This window comes from Phyllostomus hastatus, unplaced genomic scaffold (assembly GCF_019186645.2).
Source record: "Phyllostomus hastatus isolate PE091 unplaced genomic scaffold, TTU_PhHast_1.1 phas_contig_551, whole genome shotgun sequence".
In the NCBI taxonomy this organism is placed as follows: domain Eukaryota; kingdom Metazoa; phylum Chordata; class Mammalia; order Chiroptera; family Phyllostomidae; genus Phyllostomus; species Phyllostomus hastatus.
In genome coordinates this window covers 668,068-689,588 of record NW_025333909.1, presented here as the reverse complement: position 1 = coordinate 689,588, position 21,521 = coordinate 668,068, and the positions used below count along the sequence as shown (strand labels likewise).

At 36.5% G+C, this 21,521-nt stretch overlaps 1 protein-coding gene across 1 annotated transcript in view; it reads right to left on the bottom strand.

Moving 5' to 3' along the window:
- TEX11 (testis expressed 11) overlaps positions 1-16,740 on the bottom strand; it is a 111,017-nt gene extending 94,277 nt beyond the window's left edge. Inside the window, exons 1-7 of the mRNA XM_045847378.1 lie at positions 16,683-16,740; positions 16,061-16,182; positions 13,479-13,563; positions 9,279-9,358; positions 7,396-7,476; positions 7,184-7,303; positions 164-244 (exon numbers count right to left, since the gene is read on the bottom strand). Coding sequence (XP_045703334.1) covers positions 164-244; positions 7,184-7,303; positions 7,396-7,476; positions 9,279-9,358; positions 13,479-13,563; positions 16,061-16,182; positions 16,683-16,740 — 627 coding nt within the window. The remainder of the gene's footprint in view (positions 1-163; positions 245-7,183; positions 7,304-7,395; positions 7,477-9,278; positions 9,359-13,478; positions 13,564-16,060; positions 16,183-16,682) is intronic.
- Positions 16,741-21,521: the final 4,781 nt, after the last annotated feature.

The window sequence follows — 21,521 nt, the reverse complement described above, 5'->3', positions numbered from 1 at the left end:
GGGGTCCTCTCATGCAACAAGTGAAGCAAAATAGTTCAAAGATCAGCTAAGTAGAACTGATTTCAGTATAATCTCTAAAGGGTTGCATAAAATAGCAATAATTCTTCCTAAAACTTGACATATTTTCAGACTCTTCAAGATTAAATGCAGAAATTTCACTCACCATTTTAGGGACTCTCACCAGCATATCTTTGCAGCGCAGTATACATGTAGATGCTCTTTGAAAATCCCCTTGAATAACTGCCTGGGAACGTGAAAAATGTCAATAATTAGTTCAAATGAAATAACAAGCTATTTGTCTACAAGTCAATGTTAACATATTTTAACTGTTATTTAAAAGTCTTAATTTGTTTTCTAATTCTTTAGTCTAGCTAAACATTAATAACTGGCTCAAAATACAGAGAAATAAGAGGCAAGAGTCTTAGGTAACACAAAATTGACACTGAATGACTGGAAGTCATTTACTTTTTGTGGAAATGTCAAAATTGGTGTACAACTCTATGTTATTACAATATAATGCCACATCTAACAGATACTTCCTGGAATTGAATAGGTCTTATATTAGAAGAATTTTTAATGTTAAATAACAGTCTTTTGTCCTAAAACAGGCTCACAATAACCTCACAGTCTAAATTGCTCTGAATGTCTGCTATTACCATAAAGGCAGTTTAGTACAACCTAATCTTGGAGCTAGAAGAGTTACTCTGATATTTATTATGCACAGCCTTGAACCTTATGCTCTCATGGCTTCAATTTCCTCATCTATAAAATGAGGACACTGTACTAGCTTATCTCTAAATTCTTTCAACATTTTTGTAATTTTGAGTGCACTAGTCTTGCACCTCTTCTGTGAAATTTATTTATAAGTATAATTTCTAAATAAAATTATCCCTATTTTCAAATGACAATGATCTTGTATATAAAATATCCAAAGAAGTCCACAAAACTCGAATAAACAAGTTCAACCAGGTTACAGGGTATGATATACAAAAATCTATTGTATGTCTCTCCATTAGCAATGAGTAAACCAAAAGTGATATTAAGAACTTAATTCCACTTAAATTAGCATCAAAAGCCAAAATAATTGGGAATAAACTTAACAAAAGAACTACTAGGGCTTGTACACCAACAAAAAACTGTTGGAAGAGATTAAAGAAGACCTAAATAAATGGAAACACATCCCATGTTCACAGATCAGAAGACTTAATACTCTTAAGATGGCAATACTCCCTAAATTGAACTACAGATTCAATACAACTGCCATCAAAATTCTAGCTGGCTTTCCTTGCAGAAATTGATTTGCTGATCTTAAAATTCATGTGGAAATTGAAGGGACGCAGAATAGGCAAAACCATTTTGAAAAGAACAAGGATGCAGGGCTCATACTTTCCTATTTGGAAACTCACTACAAAGCTAGAGTAATCAAACCTGTGGTACTGACACATAGATCAATAGAACAGAATAGAGAGCCCAGAAATAAACCTACACCTTCATAGTCAATCTTTGACAGAGGAAGCAAGTACATACAATGGGCTAAAGATATTTTATTCAATAAATGGTGATAGGAAAATTGGACAGATATGTGCAGAAAAATGAAACTAGATCACCTTCTTATACTGTACACAAGAATAACTTCAAAATGGATTAAAGACTTAAATATTAGACCCCAAACCATAAAAATCCTAGAAGAAAATATAGGCAGTAAAATATCAGACATGGCTTGTAGCAATATTTTTCTGACATATCTCCTCAGGCAAAGGAACAAAAGAATAAGTAAATAAACGGAACTACATCAAACTAAAAAGGTCTTGCACAGCAAAGGAGACCAACAAAATAAAAAGACAATCCACTGAATGGGAGAATATATTCACCAATACATCTGATAAGGTTAATATCCAAAATTCATGAAGAACTCACAAAACTCAATACCAAAAATAACCTAATTTTAAAATGGGCAGAGGACCTGATTAGACATTTCTCCAAAGAAGACATAGAGATGGCCAGTAGATACATGAAAAAATGCTCAATGTTATTATGTGGAATTCACACAGTGGAATTCACAATATGAAATTTTATGTCCACACAAAAAATCCTGTATACAAATGTTCATGCCAACTCTATTTGCAATAGGCAAAAACTTCAAACAACCCAAATTCTTTCAATAGTGAATGGCTAACAAACTGTGGTAAATCTATACCACTATAGAATATTACTTACAAATACAGAACTATTGATATGCAAAACTTGGGTGACTGTCGAAGGAATCATGCCACGTTAAAAAGGCCAATACCAAAAGGTTACATACATTACATTTATGTAACATTCCCATGCGACAAAATTTATAGAGGTGGAGAATAGGTTATTGGTTGCCTGCTACTGGCGTTAGGGGAATGCGTATAACTACAAAGGGAAAGCACAAGGGGTCTTTTTGGTAAGGGAACTGTTCTGTGTCTCGATTGTGGTGGTTACATGAATCTATCCAGGTGATGAAGCTGCATAGAACTATAGAAACGCACACAAGGCCATGTAAAACTGGTGAAATATGAATAAGGTTCATGGACTGTACCAATGTCAATTTACTAGTTTGACAATGCACTATATTTATACAAGATGTTACCACTGAGCAAAACTGGGCAACAGGTATACCAGACTTCTCTTTACTATGTCTGCAACTTCCTGTGAATCTCTAATTTTTTCAAAATAAAAAATATTTAAAAAATCACATTAGTTAATATCGCCATTGCTGTTATCATAAAAGTTTAAGTATCTGGACCTGGCTTGTGTAGCTCAGTGGATTGAGCACGGGCTGCGAACCAAAGGGTCACCAGTTCAATTCCTAGTCAAGGCACATGCCTGGGTTGCAGGCCAGCTTTCCAGTCGGGGGCATGTGAGAGATAACCACACACTGATGTTTCTCTCCCTCTCTTTCTCCCTCCCCTCCCCTCCCCTCTCTCTAAAAATAAATAAATAAATAAAATCTTTAAAAAAAATACCTGGAGGCTGTCAAGTTCATGGTGGAGATGCAAATTTTCCAAAATTCTAATTGTTACTTAACAATTAAATTTTATTGCTGACAAGAAACACTGTCAGTGCTTTCCTTGACATCACATTCTCACTCTATTCATTTTTGTGAAAATGTCTGCTAGATACCCAAGTCTGAATGAACAAATTTACCTGTCATTCTTTCCAGTAAAAATGGTATTCTGTGAAAACAGAAGTAGTTAATTCAGCTCACATGTCAAACAATCACATAAGGGAAGACAACCATCAGACTTCACTATGCCAAAGTGCTCTCTTCCCTTTTCTTTACGTAGAATATTAAAACAATATGTACTGAAATTTCAAGATTTAATAAAATCAATTATTTTACTAAATCACAAAGGATATTTTTAAGTTAAAACTGGTGTTCTTTTTGCTGTAAGTGTGTAGCAGTGAAGAACACAATGATTACTAGGAAAGAGTGTGCCACTGTCTTTGTTCATGTTAAAAGGGCCAGAAATTTTACCTACCATTGCTTTTGCACCCCTAGTACAAATGCCAACATAGCAAAAAAAAAAGGCAAATAATGTCTTAGAATTATTAAGAAAAATAGTTTTGACCTCACAGCGACAACATGAATGGATCAGGAGAGTACTAATTTTTTCAATTGCTTCACCATCCACTGAGCCTTAAACTCCCTACAGTCTGTCTTCCAATTTTATTTTGCTACTAAAACTGCTTTGTGTGGCCACTATCATCTTCATAAATGCCACTTCCAATAGCCCTTTCTTCCACCTCATTTTCCTTTATTTCTCTGATACAGTGGCCACTGCCGATCATCCCATTTTCTTTGAAATGTTTTTCTCTTCTCACTGTTCTAGCCCTCCTTCGTCTCTCATGTCATCTTGTCCTTTTTGTTTGCTCTACTTTTTACTATACCCTCCCCAATGTGTAACTGCAGAATGAATCAGCTTTCTTATTATCCTCCCTTTCCTGCCTCCAAGGACAGAGTGATTCAGACCTTCTCACGGAGTGTAAATGCTTGCTTGCTTCCGTTACAGTTTCTTCTACATCTACTCCCTTCCTTCCCATTGTTATTGCTACTACTGTAGTCCAGGCTCTCATTATTTCACACTTAGACCGTGCCTCCAATCTATTCACTTTTTCCACCCATCCTAATCACTATGGCCAGATTACTCTTCAATTCATGCCACCTTACCTCTTCCCTAAAACCTTCAATCGCCCCAGGGCCTTTAAGAAAACAGAAAAAGCACTTTTTTCCCAAGAGGTATATTGGGGCTTCTCAATTTAGCCCAACTTATTTCTCCAAGCTTAGTCCTTGTACAAATACCTTCCTTCAGATACACTGGTCATTCAATATACCTTAAGTAAGACATGCACATTTCTGCCTATAAACTTTGCTCCTGCTCAAGACTTTGCTTTGCCTGGAATACCCTGTGCCCCTTCTTGACTTTTCTAAATCTGCTCCTTCCTCCAAAGTCCAAATCATATCCTATATCATTTTTATGTGTCTTCCCTGACGAACCCAGTCCACAATAATCTCCTTCAGCTTTCTACACTCTTAGACCACTTGTCTAAACCAGTACCTCCCAATATTTCATATCTTGTATGAAATATCATGTTATCACTTTTTTGGGTGGGGGGGGACCAGGATGTCAGAGAGACATAATAGGAGAACAGATTCTGCCCTGGCTGGTGTGGCTCAGTGGATTGAGTGCCAGCCTGTGAACCAAAGGGTCGCCACTTCGATTCCCAGTCAGGGCACATGCCTGGGTTGCAGGCCAGGCTGCCCAGCTGGGGCTGTGCAAGAGGCAACCACACATTGATGTTCCTCTCCTTTGCTTTCTCCCTCCCTTCCCCTCTCCATAAAAATAAATAAAATATTTTTAAAAAATTAAAAAATTAAAAATATTGAAGGAATTAAACAAAACCTAAATAAATTGGAAGCCACCTATATTCATAAATCAAAATACTTAACATTTTTACGATAGCAAAACTCTTCAAACTGACCAATAGATTCAAGCACTATTCCTATCAAAATCCCAGCTGGCTTCTTTGCATAAATCGACAAGCTTATCCTAAAATTCATTTGCAAATGTAAGTGACCCAAAATAATCAAAACAATCATGAAAGCCCTGGCTGATGTGGTCCAAGTAGATTGAGCGCCAGCCTGCAAACTGAAAGGTCACCAGTTTGATTCCTGGTCAGGGCACGTGCCTGGGTTTCGGGCCAGGTTGGTCACATGCGAGAGGCAACCAACTGATGTTTCTCTCCCTCTCTCCCCACTCCCTTCCCTCTTTCTAAAAGTAAGTAAATAAATAAAATTTAAAAATCAATAGTGTAAAAAAAATCATGAAAAATAACAGTTGGAGAACTCACACTTTCTGATTTCAAAACTTACTACACAGCTGCTAGAATCAACACAATGAGGTATTAGCATAAGATCAAAATGGAATAGAATCAAGAGTCAAGAAATAAACTCACATTTATGTATGATAAACTGATTTTTGACAAGGGTGCCAAGGCCATTCAATGGGAAAAGAATAGTCTTTTCAATAAAATGGTGCTGAGACAAATGGATAACCACAAGCAAAAGAATGAAGCTGAACCCCCACCTCATACTATACCTGAAAATTATCTTGAAATTGATCATAGATCTAAATGTAAGTGCTGAAACTATGAAGTTCTCAGGTATGGAGAAGCTGGAACCTTCATATACTACTGGTGGAAGTGTAAAATGGTACAGCCACTATGGAAAATAGTCATCAAGTTTCATAAAAAGTTAAACACAGAGTTATTGTGTTATTCAGCAATTCTACTCCTGGGTATGTGTCCAAAAGAAATGAAAACATGTACACACAAAAATCTGTACATGAATGTTCACAGTAGACTTGTTCACGATAGCTCAAAATTGAAAACAACCCAAATGTTCATCAATGGATGAATGGGTAAACAAAACATGGTATGACCATAGAATGGAACATTATTTGGTAATAAGAAGATGAAATACTAATAAATGTTACAACATGGATTAACCTTGAAAACATGCTAAGTGGAAGGATCTAATCACAAAAGCGTACTTATAGTATGATTTCATTTATATGAAATGTCCGTAAGAGGTAAATCTATAGAGACAGTAGATTAGTGATTGCTAGACTGGGATCAGGAGGAATGGGGAGTAACTGGTAATAGATAGGGAGTTGCATTTTGGGGTGATAAAAATGCTTCAATCTTAGATTATGACAAAGACTGTATAATTCTGTGAATCTACTAAATCCATTCAACTGTACATTCTGAATGTGTGAATTTTATAGCATATGAATTGTATCTCAATAAATATGTTAAAAATAAAATAAGAGGATTATGCTAGATGATATTTAAGGTCTCTTTCATTTCTAGAATTACATAATTACAGAGCACAAACTCATCCTGGCTTATATTTTGTCAACTGAAAATGCACACCTAACTGATGGTGACTAAAGGAGGGAACCAGAAGCCAAACAGACACAAAGTACAACTTCGAACACTGATAACAGCAGACTTTAGTACTTTTTAAAGATTTTAATTACTTCTTAGAGTGAGAGGAAAGGAGGGAGAAAGGGAGAGAAACATTGATGTGCTAGAGGAACATCGATCAGTTGCCTCTTGCACACCAGCAACTAGGGACCTGCAACATGGTCTGCAGCCCAGGAACATGACCCAAACCAGGAATCAAACCAGCAACCTTTTGGTTTGCAGTCCGGCACTCACTCACTGAGTCACACCAGCCAAAGTGATAGCAGCGGACTTTTCAAAAACATCAGCAAAAAAACCCCAGAACAATCACAAATGAGAAGGCTGTTACTAGGCACATATTGTAGGCACACTCTGGATGTAAAAGAGTCACAGAGTTAGGTGTTTCAAGTAGAGGCAACTGCCATAAATAAATGATAGATATACATACAGTGGTTAAAATGCTGCTTAGTTATATACCAGTCTTTCCCTCCTCATCTACCCTGACACAGATACCAATCACCATCAGTAATGTTACCTTCAGATACAAAACAGAGAAAAAAAAGGTCAAATATATTCTTATGAAAGGCCAATGACACCTCACCTTCTTCTAATAGGTTACACATCATCATTTTTTCATTTACATATACAAAATGCCACACTGTGAGGTCATGGAGACTATGATACTTACTGACTCTGCTTGGTAAGAAAGCACTTTGAAAAGATCCTTGTCCACAGCACACTTCTGCATATCCACTGAGGGATCAGTAGGGCCATTTTCTATTATTTTGGCATACATTTGCTCCAGACCCTGAAAAATAAAACCACAATATTATGTAATAATGTGAAACACCACAACTGTTATTAATAATTGCTATGGCTTAAAAATCAGTGGTAACTTACATTTATGGCAACTTCAAAAAAATCATCAGCCATCACACCATTTCCAACATCTACCCATTCCTTTCCTGTTTTCATATTCATCTGGAAAAGAGAAATTAGAAGTTTTTATTTTTTATTTTGTTAAAGAAAAATTTTTCAATCACACCTTCTCCAGACTGGCTGAGGAGGGTAACGGAGAAAATATTTAATTTTCTGTCCATATTCAGTGGTATAATCCACAGGAAACAAAAAGGCAACAATCAGTATTTATTAGAGTTTTGTGTTCTGCTTTGAACTCTGTAATTTAAGAGAAATTGTCTTGAGAAAAGCAATAATAAAAAATTTACAGTTTTGAAAACGCATCTTCGAAGGAAATATTAAAAGAAAATACTGGGATAATTTAGATATGAAAATTCTGAAAAATTAATGCCTCACATACTTGAAGAAAGTTGGAAGATGCTAAATAAAAGGAAAGAATCAAGACTGTCTTTCCTGTAAAAGTATATTTCAGAGCAACCACATAGTTGATGAGGAGAAGTTTCTCTCTATTTCAGTTAATAAACAAAGAAATACAGAATTCAGAATATGCGAACCCTTACAGAAATACTGGATCTGGGAACGAAAATTATCAAAGGGCACCAAGACAAGAAAGAAGGGAGAAGCAGACATTAGTGCTCTGATGGAAGTATACCATACAGTCTATGAATTGTTCTTGACAAAATTGAACCTGAATCAGATCAAGCTTCTAAATCTACCAGTACAGGAAAAACAGGATATAGAGGACTACATTATATAATGCTGAGGATGCAGTCATCAGAATACAGAATTTAGGAAACTCCAAGAACCTGGTTACTTCAACAAATATATTTATTCAACAGATTTTTTTAAGTGTGTGTGTGGCGGGGGGAGATGTAGATTTAAAAAAAGAGCCCTGCCTGGTGTAGCTCAGTGGATTGAGCATTGGCCTGTGAACCACAGGGTCGCCAGTTTGATTCCCAGTCAGGGTACATGCTTGGATTGAGGGCCAGGTCCCCAGTTTGGGGCACAAGAGAGGCAACAACACATTGTTGTTTCTCTCCCTCTCTTTCTCCTTCCCTTTCCCTCTCTCTAAAAGGTAAATAAATAAAATCTTTTTAAAAATAAAATAATAAATAAAGAAAGAAATAAAAGAGAGCTATTAATAAAATATATGATGTGGACTTTCTTTAATCCTGATTCTAAGAAACAAAGTGGAGGTGGGGAGAAGGAGAAGGCAGGCAGGGTAGGGGATACTGAATATTTATAATTTCAGAAAATCTCTGTTAAATTTTATCAGATGTGACAATGGGTATTGGGTTAGTTTGAATAAAAAAGATGCCTTATCCTTTGGAGACATATATTGAAATAATTATGGGTGAAATGATATATTTTGGATTTGTTTCAAAATAATCCATGGGGGGTTGTTGTTGGAGGAGATATAGAAGAAACAAAAGTGGTCATGTGCTGATGATTCCTCTAGTTGAATGAGTAAATGGGCAATCAGTCAATTTTGTGTGTACATTTGATATTTTCAATAAAATATTGTTTTAAAACACTGGAAAAATACTTTCCACTGAAAATACATACTTGCCTCCAGGGAGCGAAATAGAGGGTAGGGAGGAATGGATCAGAAAACTATGACTTTTCATTACTTTTCCCAAATCCTGAATTATAAGGTCAACATTTAGTCCACTGAATCACTCTAATAACACTGATAGCCCTGCTTAGACCTTTCATTTTAATACACAGAATTATCGTAAATGGAACATGGATACACTAAAGGCTATATAACCTGCTTCCAGGTTCACCCCAACTTCAACCATCTTCACAGGAGTAGTGACTATCTCACTGCATCTACACGTTGACCTCACTTTATTAGGACTTACCAAAATCCGTCTGTGAATGATTTCCGGTGGAGCATCTGCGTCTTCACACATGCACATCATCTTGCAAGCCACGTGCCGTACTGCAAAACAGTAATTAGACACCCATGAACACAAAGCATTCATTCTCCTCTTATCTAAACCTACAGAGAGAAAGGAGATGTGAAGTGAAACAAGTACTGTTGTTAAAAAAGAACTTGAAAGGCTTTTTAAAAATCAGTTATCAAAAGCAAATGATCTGAAATTTATCAGATGAATCGTTCACTTAAGGCTGTAGTCAGACAGAGACTGAATTTTCAAAGTTCAATTTCTGCAGGTCTTAAGCCCAAAGACTCACTGACAACAGCTGGTTCCACATGATGCCCTTCTGTGTATGGGCAGCAAAATAATCCTCAGTGGAACTGGAATCTAAAACTGTTCAACATCTCACAAAATTTCTGAACAACAGGGTAATTGTGGATTATTCTCCTAAAACTGAAACTTTCTAAATATATTCTTCACTGTAGATGACGTAAAAGTTCTTAGAATATAATTTAAAAAACACAGATATCTTCATGATACAGTTCAGTTCCTCTGAAAATAGAAAGGTTGAATAACTGTAACCTCCTTATTTGTGTAGTTTCTTTTACCACAGAACATAATCAATTTTTTAAAAGGATGTCTTCACATATAAGTGAACTAGCTGCCTTGATGTTAGGTCTCAGCAGCCACACTACCTATGCTAAAACCATTTTTAATTCATATTCAGTTGAAAAGAGATTTCCAGCTAAAATTACAGGGTAACTGAAGTAGAAAGATTGTTTTATGATCCATCATGAAATGTAAAATGTATTCACCCCTTAACGAGGTTAATTTATTCCTGAAAAAAATCTTGCAGTATAATAACTAATGATCATATGTACACTGTCTTGCATTTCCAGTTTTTAAAATGTTTCCTTTATTTTCCCCAAAGTTCACTAATTCGCCAGTATTCTTAAGGACCCTGATCTCTTCATTATTTCCCATCTCCCAAAATACCGTCAGCACCTCCCTCTCAGTGCATTCCTTTCTACGTTCAAACATATCCATCTGCATTCCTTGAAAAAAATCAACCCCACAGGGCTTCAAGCTTCCATCCCATTTCTCCTCTTCCTTTCATTGCCAAGCTTCTTGAATTGAATGGTCTATCTACTACCTCTATTTTCTTGCTACTCGCTCATCTCCTTAAGCCCCTGCAATGTTTTTGCAGCTGTACCACTTTGCTTAAAACTGCACTCCCACAGATTGCCTTCCCTGACTTCACAAGCAACATTTCACAGTGATCAGAACCCTTCTGAAAAATACTACTTCCTTGACCTCACAGCTTTGAGCAGTGTCCCTCTGTGGGAAATGTCTTAGCCTAAGAACTTTGCTCCCATCCCCACATTTTTGAGCCAGCTCTTTATAGTTATCACCAACCAGCCTTCAGCCAAAGGCAGCTAAAGCTGAGACAGAATGCTCCTTCAGTATAAAGATGTGTTCTTTGTTGCTGTTGCTCTATCTTTGTCTTCTTCTCAGCCCGTTCTTGGCCCCTCTATACATCTTGGATAGGTGCCTGCTGATTGACTCCTTACATCTGCCTTACTCTGCTCCATCAGTGCCCACAGCTTGACATTTGAATTGACTTGAGACAACATGTGTTGTCTCCTCTGGCATTTGTGAATTCTTTGTTTTTCTTGTTCATTGACCCATTCCTTCCCAGATCCTCAAGCATAATGTATGCCCGGTAGTTTTGTTCTGGAGTCTTACCTTTTCCCTTTCACCTATGGCCTCCCATAACATGGTATGACAACCCTATCGGAACTATGTATTCAATAAATGGGTAGTGAGTCTCCTCTAGAGAATGGGTAGTGAGAATGTTTTGCCTATCTTTTGGTCTCATACCCTTGTTCTTTTTCTTCCAAGACTCGAAAGACTCAAGGTTAAAAATCTCACTACTCTGTTCTATCAACACCATTGGTTCTGAAAATTTGACAGGCATGAGAATTCCTGAGAATTTTTTTCGACAATGGCAGGGCCCAGGCATCTATAGGTAAATAAGCTCCACAGGTGATCTTTAATTATACCAATATTTAGGAATCGATGCTCTTCCCTGGCTGGGTAGCTCAGTTGGTTAGAGCACTATCCCAATACACCAAGTTTGCAGGTTCAATCCCTGGTCAGGACACAAATCAACCAACAAATGCATAAATAAGTGGAACAACAAATGGATTTCTCACGTGCTCTCTCTCTGTCTCCCTCTCTCTTTAAAAATCAATTTTAAAAAAGAACTGTTGCCTGGCTGGCGTAGCTCAGTGGATTGAGCGCAGGCTGCAAACCAAAGCATCGCAGGTTCGATTTCCAGTCAGGGCACATGCCTGGGTTGCAGGCCACAGCCCCCAGCAACCACACATTGATGTGCCTGTCTGTCTCTCTCTCCCTCTCCCTTCCCTCTCTAAAAATAAATAAATAAAATCTTAAAAAAATAAAAAAGAACTGTTGCTCTTTATTTTGTCCCTTAGATAATTCAACTACACCTGCGGCTTCAATAATCACCTCCATGTGAATAACAACCAAATATATAGGCAGCCTGACCTTTCTCATATCTCCAACCTCACTGTAACCTCAAATGCAACACATCTAAAATGAAAATTTATAAGTCATTCCTTTATTCTGGCTTTCCTCTTTCTTGTCATTGTTCTGTAAGTCTTCCCAGTAATAAAAATGGTAGTCCATAAATCTTGATGACTTTTTTTTCATCATATAACATAAACCAGGCACACTGAATTTGTTTTTAAGGAGACAAAATATCTTCCAACATAATACTTTTGAAATAAAACTTTTAAATCAGAGGCTTCCTGCATTACATGCTGTTTTCCACTGTATCTTAAAAGTACTATGTATATACATACATATGTGTATGTATGTGTGTGTGTTTGTATATATACCCAAGTATCTGAACTAAGAACTGCAACACGCACAGAGTCAGTACATTGAGAGAGGTCCTAGGCCTACAGTTCCCACTTCATCTACCAAATCCCTACTACATGACAAGCAGTGAAAATCAGCCACAGCAACATTCCTTAATATGCAGAATGGTGGGAGTTTAGAATTAATGCATTTTGATATTACACAGTTCACCTGTGTAAAAAGTTTCTCCACGGATAAATTTCTAACTCTTCCCTCCCCATAACCATAACGACAGGATCTAAGGCTCCTAGGAGCAATGATCTGAACAATTTATCTGAGTTAAAGAGGTAGAAATTGTTCTCTAAAAACATCCTAATAGAGGAGTGGACTAATGAGTAAGTATATAATTGACTTTATTAACCACTAATTACCCTATACCTATACTCAAGCTGTATACAGTTTGGTTTATATTCATAAAGGTAAATACTTGGTAATAAACTCTATTTGTCACATACCGATAAAATTTGTCTTTACGAAGTAAACCAGTCCAGAGATTCCCCTTTTGGGTTCTTCCCTCAATGTATCCTTTATAATTGGGCAATAGCATTTCCAAAACTGCATTAACTGTCACCATCCTTGCTAGCAATCAGCACCTGTGAGCACATTAGACTCTACCCATTTAGCTTAAGCACTAGAACTTTGCCAGTGAACCACATTTAATGCACCCAAGCAGATGAGTCTGGTCGTGGGTTTCTGCTTTGCTGTTGCTGTTGTTGTTTGCTCTCACAGGTAGAAAAAAACTTGTCTAGTGTTTCTCAGTAACTCAGTCCAATGTTCATCAACCAACCTCATGAGGAAACTAACCATTACAGAGTTTTCCATCTAAATCCCTCACATAGCAACATTTTCCTTTCTATTTTTACTGGAGAGAGGAAACTACCATTTGATGGTACTTCAGAATCCAGATCATATCTTCTCCAAGGAAAATAATCCGTGTCTTTTAACGCTTCCTCAAGTTCTCATTTTCCCACCCTTTAATCATCTTTGTTGTTCACCACCAGACAATTTCTTGCAGTAGTGCTTTTAAATTTTTATTAATATGAGCTAATTTCTGAAAAATCATAAAACTGAGGAAGGGTCTTTGCCATAAACAGAGAAACTTCTGTTTATGGGTTGTTTTGCTAAGTTGTCTTTTAACAAATTTCCATCTAAGAACTGGTCAAAATTTTATTTAAACTACAGGAACACAATCTGATAAAAATACTCCTCACAATGAGTCACAAAATATATACGTACACTTAGCTCTCTGCTCTCCAGTCACATCCAATCCGACTTTCCTGGAAATGGCCCAGTTCCACAGATTCATTGCCATTTCTTCAATCTAGACAAGAGAAACATTTTCTTAGCCAGTCAAAATACTGTTCACCTCCAATATTTTTTTCTTGCATGTTTTAGACTTATGTGACTACTGTGAGTCATTTATAGGCCCCTCATAATCTAATCATATTTGCCTTTCCCACCCCCCAAATTTGCCCACTGTTACAGTAATTGTCTCACTGTCCCATGAACACAACGTCTTCGTTCCTATTTATTCACTTTTATTCATGCCATTGACTTCACCTGATAGAACTCCCTCCATTCTCTTTACATAACTGGAATCCAGTTCAGCCTCACCAGGAATATCCGTGATGCTTTCAGCCAACCACTACAGTTTACATTGATCTCTCTCTTCCTTGAATTCCTATATTCATTGAGTTTCACATAATTAAGCAATTAATTATACTGTTTTGTATAATGTATTCTTTATTTTAGTTGTTAGTCTTATTTCCAAACCAGGCTCCTTGATATCAAAGATCCTGTCTGAACCCTAGCTAGGTGACTCAGTTGGTCAGAGCATCATGCCGTACACCAGAGGTTGTAAGTTCCAGCCTCAATCAGGGCACACACCTGGAAAGAAGTATTCAAAGTGATGAAAAGCAGGGACCTACAGCCAAGATTGCTCTACCCAGCAAAGCTATCATTTAAAATGGAAGGGCAGATAAAGAGCTTCCCAGATAACGTCAAGTTAAAGGAGTTCATCATTACCAAACCATTATTATATGAAATGTTAAAGGGACTTGTTTAAGAAAAAGAAGATCAAAACTGTGAACAATAAATTGGCAATAAGTACATATCTATCAACAATTGAATCTAAAAAGGAAGCAAGAATAGAGGCAGAATCATGGATACAGAGAGCATTTTGATGGTTGCCAGATGGGAGGGGGGTGTGGAGGGATGTGTGAATAGGTGAAGGAATTAAGAACCACAAATAAGTAGTTACAGAATAGCCATGGAGATGTAAAGTACAGTATAGGAAATGGGGTAGCCAAAGAACTTACATGCATAACTCATGGACATGAACAATGGTGGTGGGATTGCCTGAGGGAGGGGGGGTTGCTGGGTGGAGGGGGCAAAAGGGGAAATATTGGGACAACTGTAATTGCATAATCAATAAAATATAATTAAAAGAAAAATAAGTAATGAAGTACATGCACTGACTGGTGTTACTCAGTGGGTTGGGCATCGACCCACAAACCAATAGGTGGCCAGTTCAATTCCCAGCCAGGGCACATGCCTGGGTTTTGGGCCAGGTCCCCAGTTGCAGGTGTATGAGAGGCAACCAATCAATGTTTCTCTCACACATCAATGTTTCTCTCCCTCTCTTTATCCCTCCCTTCCCCTCTCTAAAAATAAATTTTAAAATATTTTTTAAAAAGTAATGAAGTACAGATACACATGCTATAACATTGAAGAACCTTGAAAACACAGTAAGTGAAATAATTCAGTCACAAAAGACCAAATACTGTATTGCTCCATTTATAGAAAAAGTCCTGGCTAGACAAACCCATAGACACACATTGTAGATTAGAGGTTGTCTAGGACTGGGAAGGGGAGGAAATGGAGAGTGTCTCTGAACAGATGCAAGATTTCTTTTGGAGGTGATGAAAAGGTTCTAAAATTCATTGTGGTGATGGGTACACAACTCTGTGAAATACTAAAAATCACTGAACTGTACACCTGAAATGGGTCAATTATATGGTTTGTGATTATATCTAAATAAAGCTATTATATGTATAAAGATAAAGAGAGATTTAGAATAAACTTTACTCTCCCCTATCCATATGTGCAATCACCAAAGTGGAAGAATTAGCCCAAAGTAAACATTCCCAAAAGTGTCCCACAACCTCAAGACAATTTCCAAATTAAATGACAGGCCCTCATTTAAACACCATAAAAAATATCCCAAACAAAAGCACCCCTGAAGGCTTATATTTAACTGAGTTCCCCACTACCAGGTAGTTTATTACTATACTGCAAAGGAAAGGAAAAGAGAACTATTATTTAGTGACTAAGTGCTATGCAGCCAGGACCTTAAATATGTTATTTTGTTTACTGTTCACAACACTGGGAGGTGGGTTTTGTTATTCTCCTTTAATAGATGAGAAAACTGAAGCCTGGAGAGGTCACACATTAAATATTAAACTTAAGCATATATTTTTCCATTGGTTTCTAAAACTATTTTCCCTCGATTTCTTTGTATTTAGCAAGAGTCATTTTTTACTTATATGTTAATTTAAATATCATCAAAAGCTATCAAACAAAAGTATTTTTTCAAAATTTTTAAGGATTTTATTTACTTACTTTTAGAGAGAAGGGAAGGGAGGGAGAGAGAGGGAGAGAAATATCAATGTGTGAGAGATACATTAACTGGTTGCCTATCACACACTCTCAACTGAGAACCTGGCCCCCAACCCAGCTGTATGCCCTGACTGGGATGCCAGTGCTCAACCCACCAAGCTACACCACCCAGCTCTGAAAAAAATTATTTGTATACCAACCTGAGCATCCGGTAGGTCAGCCATTGAGTTTCTGTTGATATTTCCAATGTCCATGAAGATTTTCTCAATTGCTTCAGGTATGTCAGGTGAATTATCTCTTTTCACCAGGAGTTGGACAGTTTCTGAAATAACAATGAATGGTGAAAGTACTGTGAGCTATCATCATTGGCTACAAGTAGCAAATCACTTTAAAATCTGTCCCTATATATTTGGTCAAATGAATATAACATGAAGAAACTGTGAACGATCCTCAGAGTAAAACCAAAGAAAAAGTTTCTTTTAGCTAAAGGTAGAGTATAATTTTCAAATAAAATTTATATTCTCTGGGAGTCATTTGTTTATAACTATCATCACTTTCATTCTCAATAAGTAAAATGCACTACCTTCACAAACAATAATGTTATTATAGGTCATCTTAAAACTATAAAATAGAAATAATGTCTGCAAAACTAGAAAATGTAGAAATTCTGAAGGGAGAGTTAGATGCGTGCCCTGTAAAACTGAAATACTTATTAATACTTGCAAGCATTTGGTAGACATAGCTAACTTATCCTGTCTCTGAAGTCTCGACCTAATGCTGTGGAAAAAAAAAATGACATGTCCAATTAGTGACAACATTAGCCAGCTACTGAATCTGTACAAATGACGTCACCATTCTCTAAACAGTCTGAGCTCAACATTCTATAGTACTGAATCTTACTCAGACATGGAATTCCTTAAATGCAAGCATGATATAGAATTATAATTAATATCTTTCATATTATCAAAATTGAGGGTTTTCCAAACTCATGTAACAGAAGTGTTCACAACCTAGATGTCTGTAATTTTTGAAATATATCTGAGCATCAACTAGCAAGATGTTAATGTTCATAAATTCATAAAAATACTATAAGAGCAACTTCTGAAAGCTATTTTAAGTTGCTATTTAACCTGCTAGAGTTAACAATAAATCTACTAAGTGAAAATTTTTCAGTTAAGCATCAAAAAATATATTCACATAAAGATTTCACAAAACAAATTATGTTAAAATATACTCAAAAATGTTTTACAGCTCATGGAATCTTTATTACCCATGAGCAGCAGTATTAGGGAAAACATACCACCAACAACTTATACACCTCAAGTGATAAGACATATACAAAAAGAAAAATCTCTAGCTTCCTTACTCCCATAACTTTGTGAAAAGACATACTATATCTTGATTCTTCTAAGATTAGCTAAGCAGTAGGCTGAAAGGCATATATATTATAGCCCTTGCTCAAAACACAGGGTGGAACAAAAAGTAGGTTTACAGTTTGTTCGTATAGAAAATAATACAATAATTAATAAATAACACAGGAATAAATTGTTTCACGTACTCACAATTATAAACTTACTTTTGCCCTATCCTGTATCGATAATAGAATTAAGAAAGTTTAGAATGGGGAAAATACTTGTAAATCATCTGCCTGGTAAGGGGATAATATCCAAAATATATAAAGAACTCATACGACTCAATAGCAAAAATTTTTTTTAAAGATTTTATTTATTTATTTTTAGGGAGAGAAGGGAGGGAGGGAGAGAGAGAGAGAGAAACATCAATGTGCAGTTGCTGGGGGTTATGGCCTGCAACCCAGGAATGTACCCTGGCTGGGAGTCGAACCTAGGACACTTTGGTTCCCAGCCCACGCTCAATCCACTGAGCTACGCCAGCCAGGGATAGCAAAATTTTTAAAAATCCAATTTAAAAAATGAGCAGAGGATCTCTCTAGACATTTTTCCAAAGAAGAAATACAGAAGGCCAACAGGTACATGAAAGGATGCTCAACATTACTAATCATCAGAGAAATGCAAATCAAAACAAGATTTCACCTCACACTGGTTAGAATGACTATTACCAAAAAGATGAGAAATAACACAAATGTGGGAGAGAATGTGGAGCAAAGGGAACCCTTGTGCACTGTCGATGAGCACAGCCACTATGGAAAACACTATGGAGCTTCCTCAAAAAAGTAAGAATAGAGCTACATATGACCCAGCAACTCTTCTTCTGGGTATCTACCTAAAAATTTTGAAAACATTTATTCATCAAGATAGATGCTCCCCTATGTTCACTGCAGCATTCATTATTCATGGTAGCCAAGACATGGAATCAACCTAAGTGCCCTTCAAATGGATAAAGAAGATGTGGTATACTCTTTCTATATATAATGGAATACAACTCAGACATAAGAAAATATGAAATAGTTTCATTTGTGACAACATGGATGACTCTTTTAAGACTATCATACTAACCAAAATAAGTCAAATGGAAAAGGACAAGAACCATATGATTTCACTCATATGTAGGATATAAAAGTGAAAGCAACAAATAAACAAACAAAACAAACTCACAGATATGGACAAAAGTATGGTAGTTACCAAAGGGGTAGGGGAATGGGGAGAGGGAGAAGAGCATAAAGGGGGCCAAAGATATGGCAACAGAAAAAGGCTATACTTTCAGTGGTAAGCACACAATGTAATATACACATGTTATATATTACAAGATTGTACACTTGAAACTTATATCATGTACTAACCAATGTCACCCCAATAAATTTAATTATAAAAGAAATGTGGTGAATATATCTAACAGGATATTATTCAGCCATAAAAAAAAATGAAATCTTGCCATTTGTGACAATATAATGGACCTTAAAGGTTACGCTAGTGAAATGAGTCAGAGAAAAACAAATACTGTATGATCTCAACTATATGTGGAATCTTAAAACAAGTAAACAAACACCAACTCATAGAGACAGAGAATAGATTGATTGTAGCCAAGGGCCAGGGTTAGGTGATAGACAAGATGGGTGAAGGGAGTCAAAGGTACAAACCTCCAGGAATAAAATAAATAATTCATTGGACGTAATGTACAAAATGGCAACTATAGTTAATACTGTACTGTATATTTGAAAGTTGCTAAGAAAGTAAATCTTAAAAAGTTCTCATTGCAAGAAAAAAAAACTTTGTAAACATGTATGGTGATGGATGTTAACTAGACTTGGTATGGTGATCATTTCACAATATATACAAATATCAAATCATTATGTTGTACACCTGAAAGTGATGTAATGTTGCATGGCAATTACACCTCAATTTTAAGAAATTAGGAAAGCTTTGAAATGTTTTTTGAAACCCAACTATTGTGTAAAAAAAAAGATGTCTGAAAATGATTTTGAAAAGAAAACATATATAAATATTTAATTTGAGTTGCTTCAAAAAATTCCAAAAATAGTTTAGTAGAATACCAATTATAACTTGTGGTCACATAGTATGAGACTGTGAAGACATTAATTTTGATTTGTGCATGTTCTCTTAGTGTTTAATATAATTCATTCTTTGTCAAAATAATTCCGGGAGTTTCAAAACATATTTTCAATGTCATTTACTTGAGCAATTTGATTGACACCAGCTGAGGCAATGACAGCACTGCAGATCTTTAGGGTAAAATGCAGTCAGCAAAGCTGGGTAACTAGTACAGATCACATAGCTAAATGGTTGAGTTACACTATGCAGGAGACTTGTTTCTGGGAGAAGCTAAGAAAGGAGTTTCTATAAATACAGCCTATTCTTGAGATTTGAAGATAACATGCTATATTAAGGTTATATCAAGCAAGGTTGTACATTCCGAAAGAAAATGATCAAATCATCTTCCTGGCTACTGAAATGAACTATGATTTACAACATGACTTCAGTCAGTATAATTTAAATGAGATCCATCCTAGTTAAAACGGGGGGTGGGGGGCAGTCACACCATTAAGACAACTGTGTTAATCAATACCAATTAATTGTGACTAGGCACACAGCATTGTAGATGCAGTATTAATAAAAAAATAAACATTTTCCCTGTCCTTGAGGAAGTACGCTTCTGCTACAACATGGCAAAAAAAAATCTATCAACAGTCCTGCCAAGTCTCTCCCTGTGACTTCCATCAGCTCAACCAGTCATTTCAAAGGCCAAAGCAGCTCAAAGACCTACCAGGGTCAATTCGAGATTTGCATTCCAGTCACAACAATTATCTGCAACTTCCTCAGTGAGAAAAGAACCAAAAAATGACAATAAAATTAACATTTGCATAGTGGTTTATACTCTCAAAGCTTTTCATATGCATCTTCATTTATCAATCTACTCTGTGAGGGAGATATTTTTATTTTATAAGATATGGAAACTGATATTTAACAAAGAGTAGTGACTTCTCAAAGGTGACATAAAGAAAGTAGCAACTAGGACTTGAACTGATGCTTCCTCATTTGAAACTTATACTATGCAATCGGGAAAAACCTAGAACAAGTGACATGCACCAGTTGAAGCTAAAAACAAAATAAATGAACAAGATGAACAGAAATAGACTCATAAATACAGAGAATAGCCCTGGCTGGTGTAGCTCAGTGTAGCGTGGGCCTGCAAACCAAAGGGTCACCACTTCGATTCCCAGTCAGGTCACATGCCTGGGTTGCAGGCCAGGTTCCCCAGCTGGGGGTGTGCAAGAGGCAACCACACATTGATTGTTTCTCTCCTTCTCTTTCTCCTTCCCTTACCTCTCTCTAAAAATAAATAAATAAAACCTTTTTTTTTTAATTCTAAAAAAAAAAAATACATAGAATATTTTGATGGTTGCCAGATGGGAGGGGGGTGGAACAGTTGGGTGAAAAAGTTGAAAAGATTAATAGATACAAATTGGTAGTAATAGAATAGACATGGAGATGTACAGTATAGGGAATATAATCAATAATATTCTAATAAGTACGTATGGTGTCAGATGGGTGTGAGATTTATTGGGATGATCACTTAAGTAAAGAAAAAATAATTTAAAAAATTTTAGCCCTGGCTGGCGTAGCTCAGTGGATTGAGCACGGGCTGCGAACCAAAGCATCGCAGGTTCGATTTCCAGTCAGGGCACATGCCTGGGTTGTAGGCCATGGCCCCCAGCAACCGCACATTGATGTTTCTCTCTCCCTCTCTTTCTCCTTCCCTTCCCTCTCTAAAAATAAATAAATAAAAATCTTTAAAAAATTTTTTAGAAAATAATAAAAAATAAAATAAAGCCTCAATAAGTTAACTGTCTTGCCGAAGATCAAAGTTATTGGTAGCACAGCATGAACAGAATCCAAGACAACTGCATTATTTTTGCTCTGGCAGGTGTCTACATTTCTTCTTATAAAAGGTAATTCAACAGTTTTTAAGATTTTATTTATTTATTTCCAGAGAGAGGGGAAGGGAAGGAGAAAGAGGAAACATCAATGTGTGGTTGCATCTCGTGCACCCACTACTGGGGACCTGGCCAGCAACCCAGGCATGTGCCCTGACTGGGAATAGAAACGGTGACCTTTTACTTCTCAGGCCCACAGTCAATCCACTGAGCCACACCAGGCAGGGCCTCAACACACATTTATTTGATGCCTGCTATTAGGCACATACAGGGTATCTTGCTAGGAATGC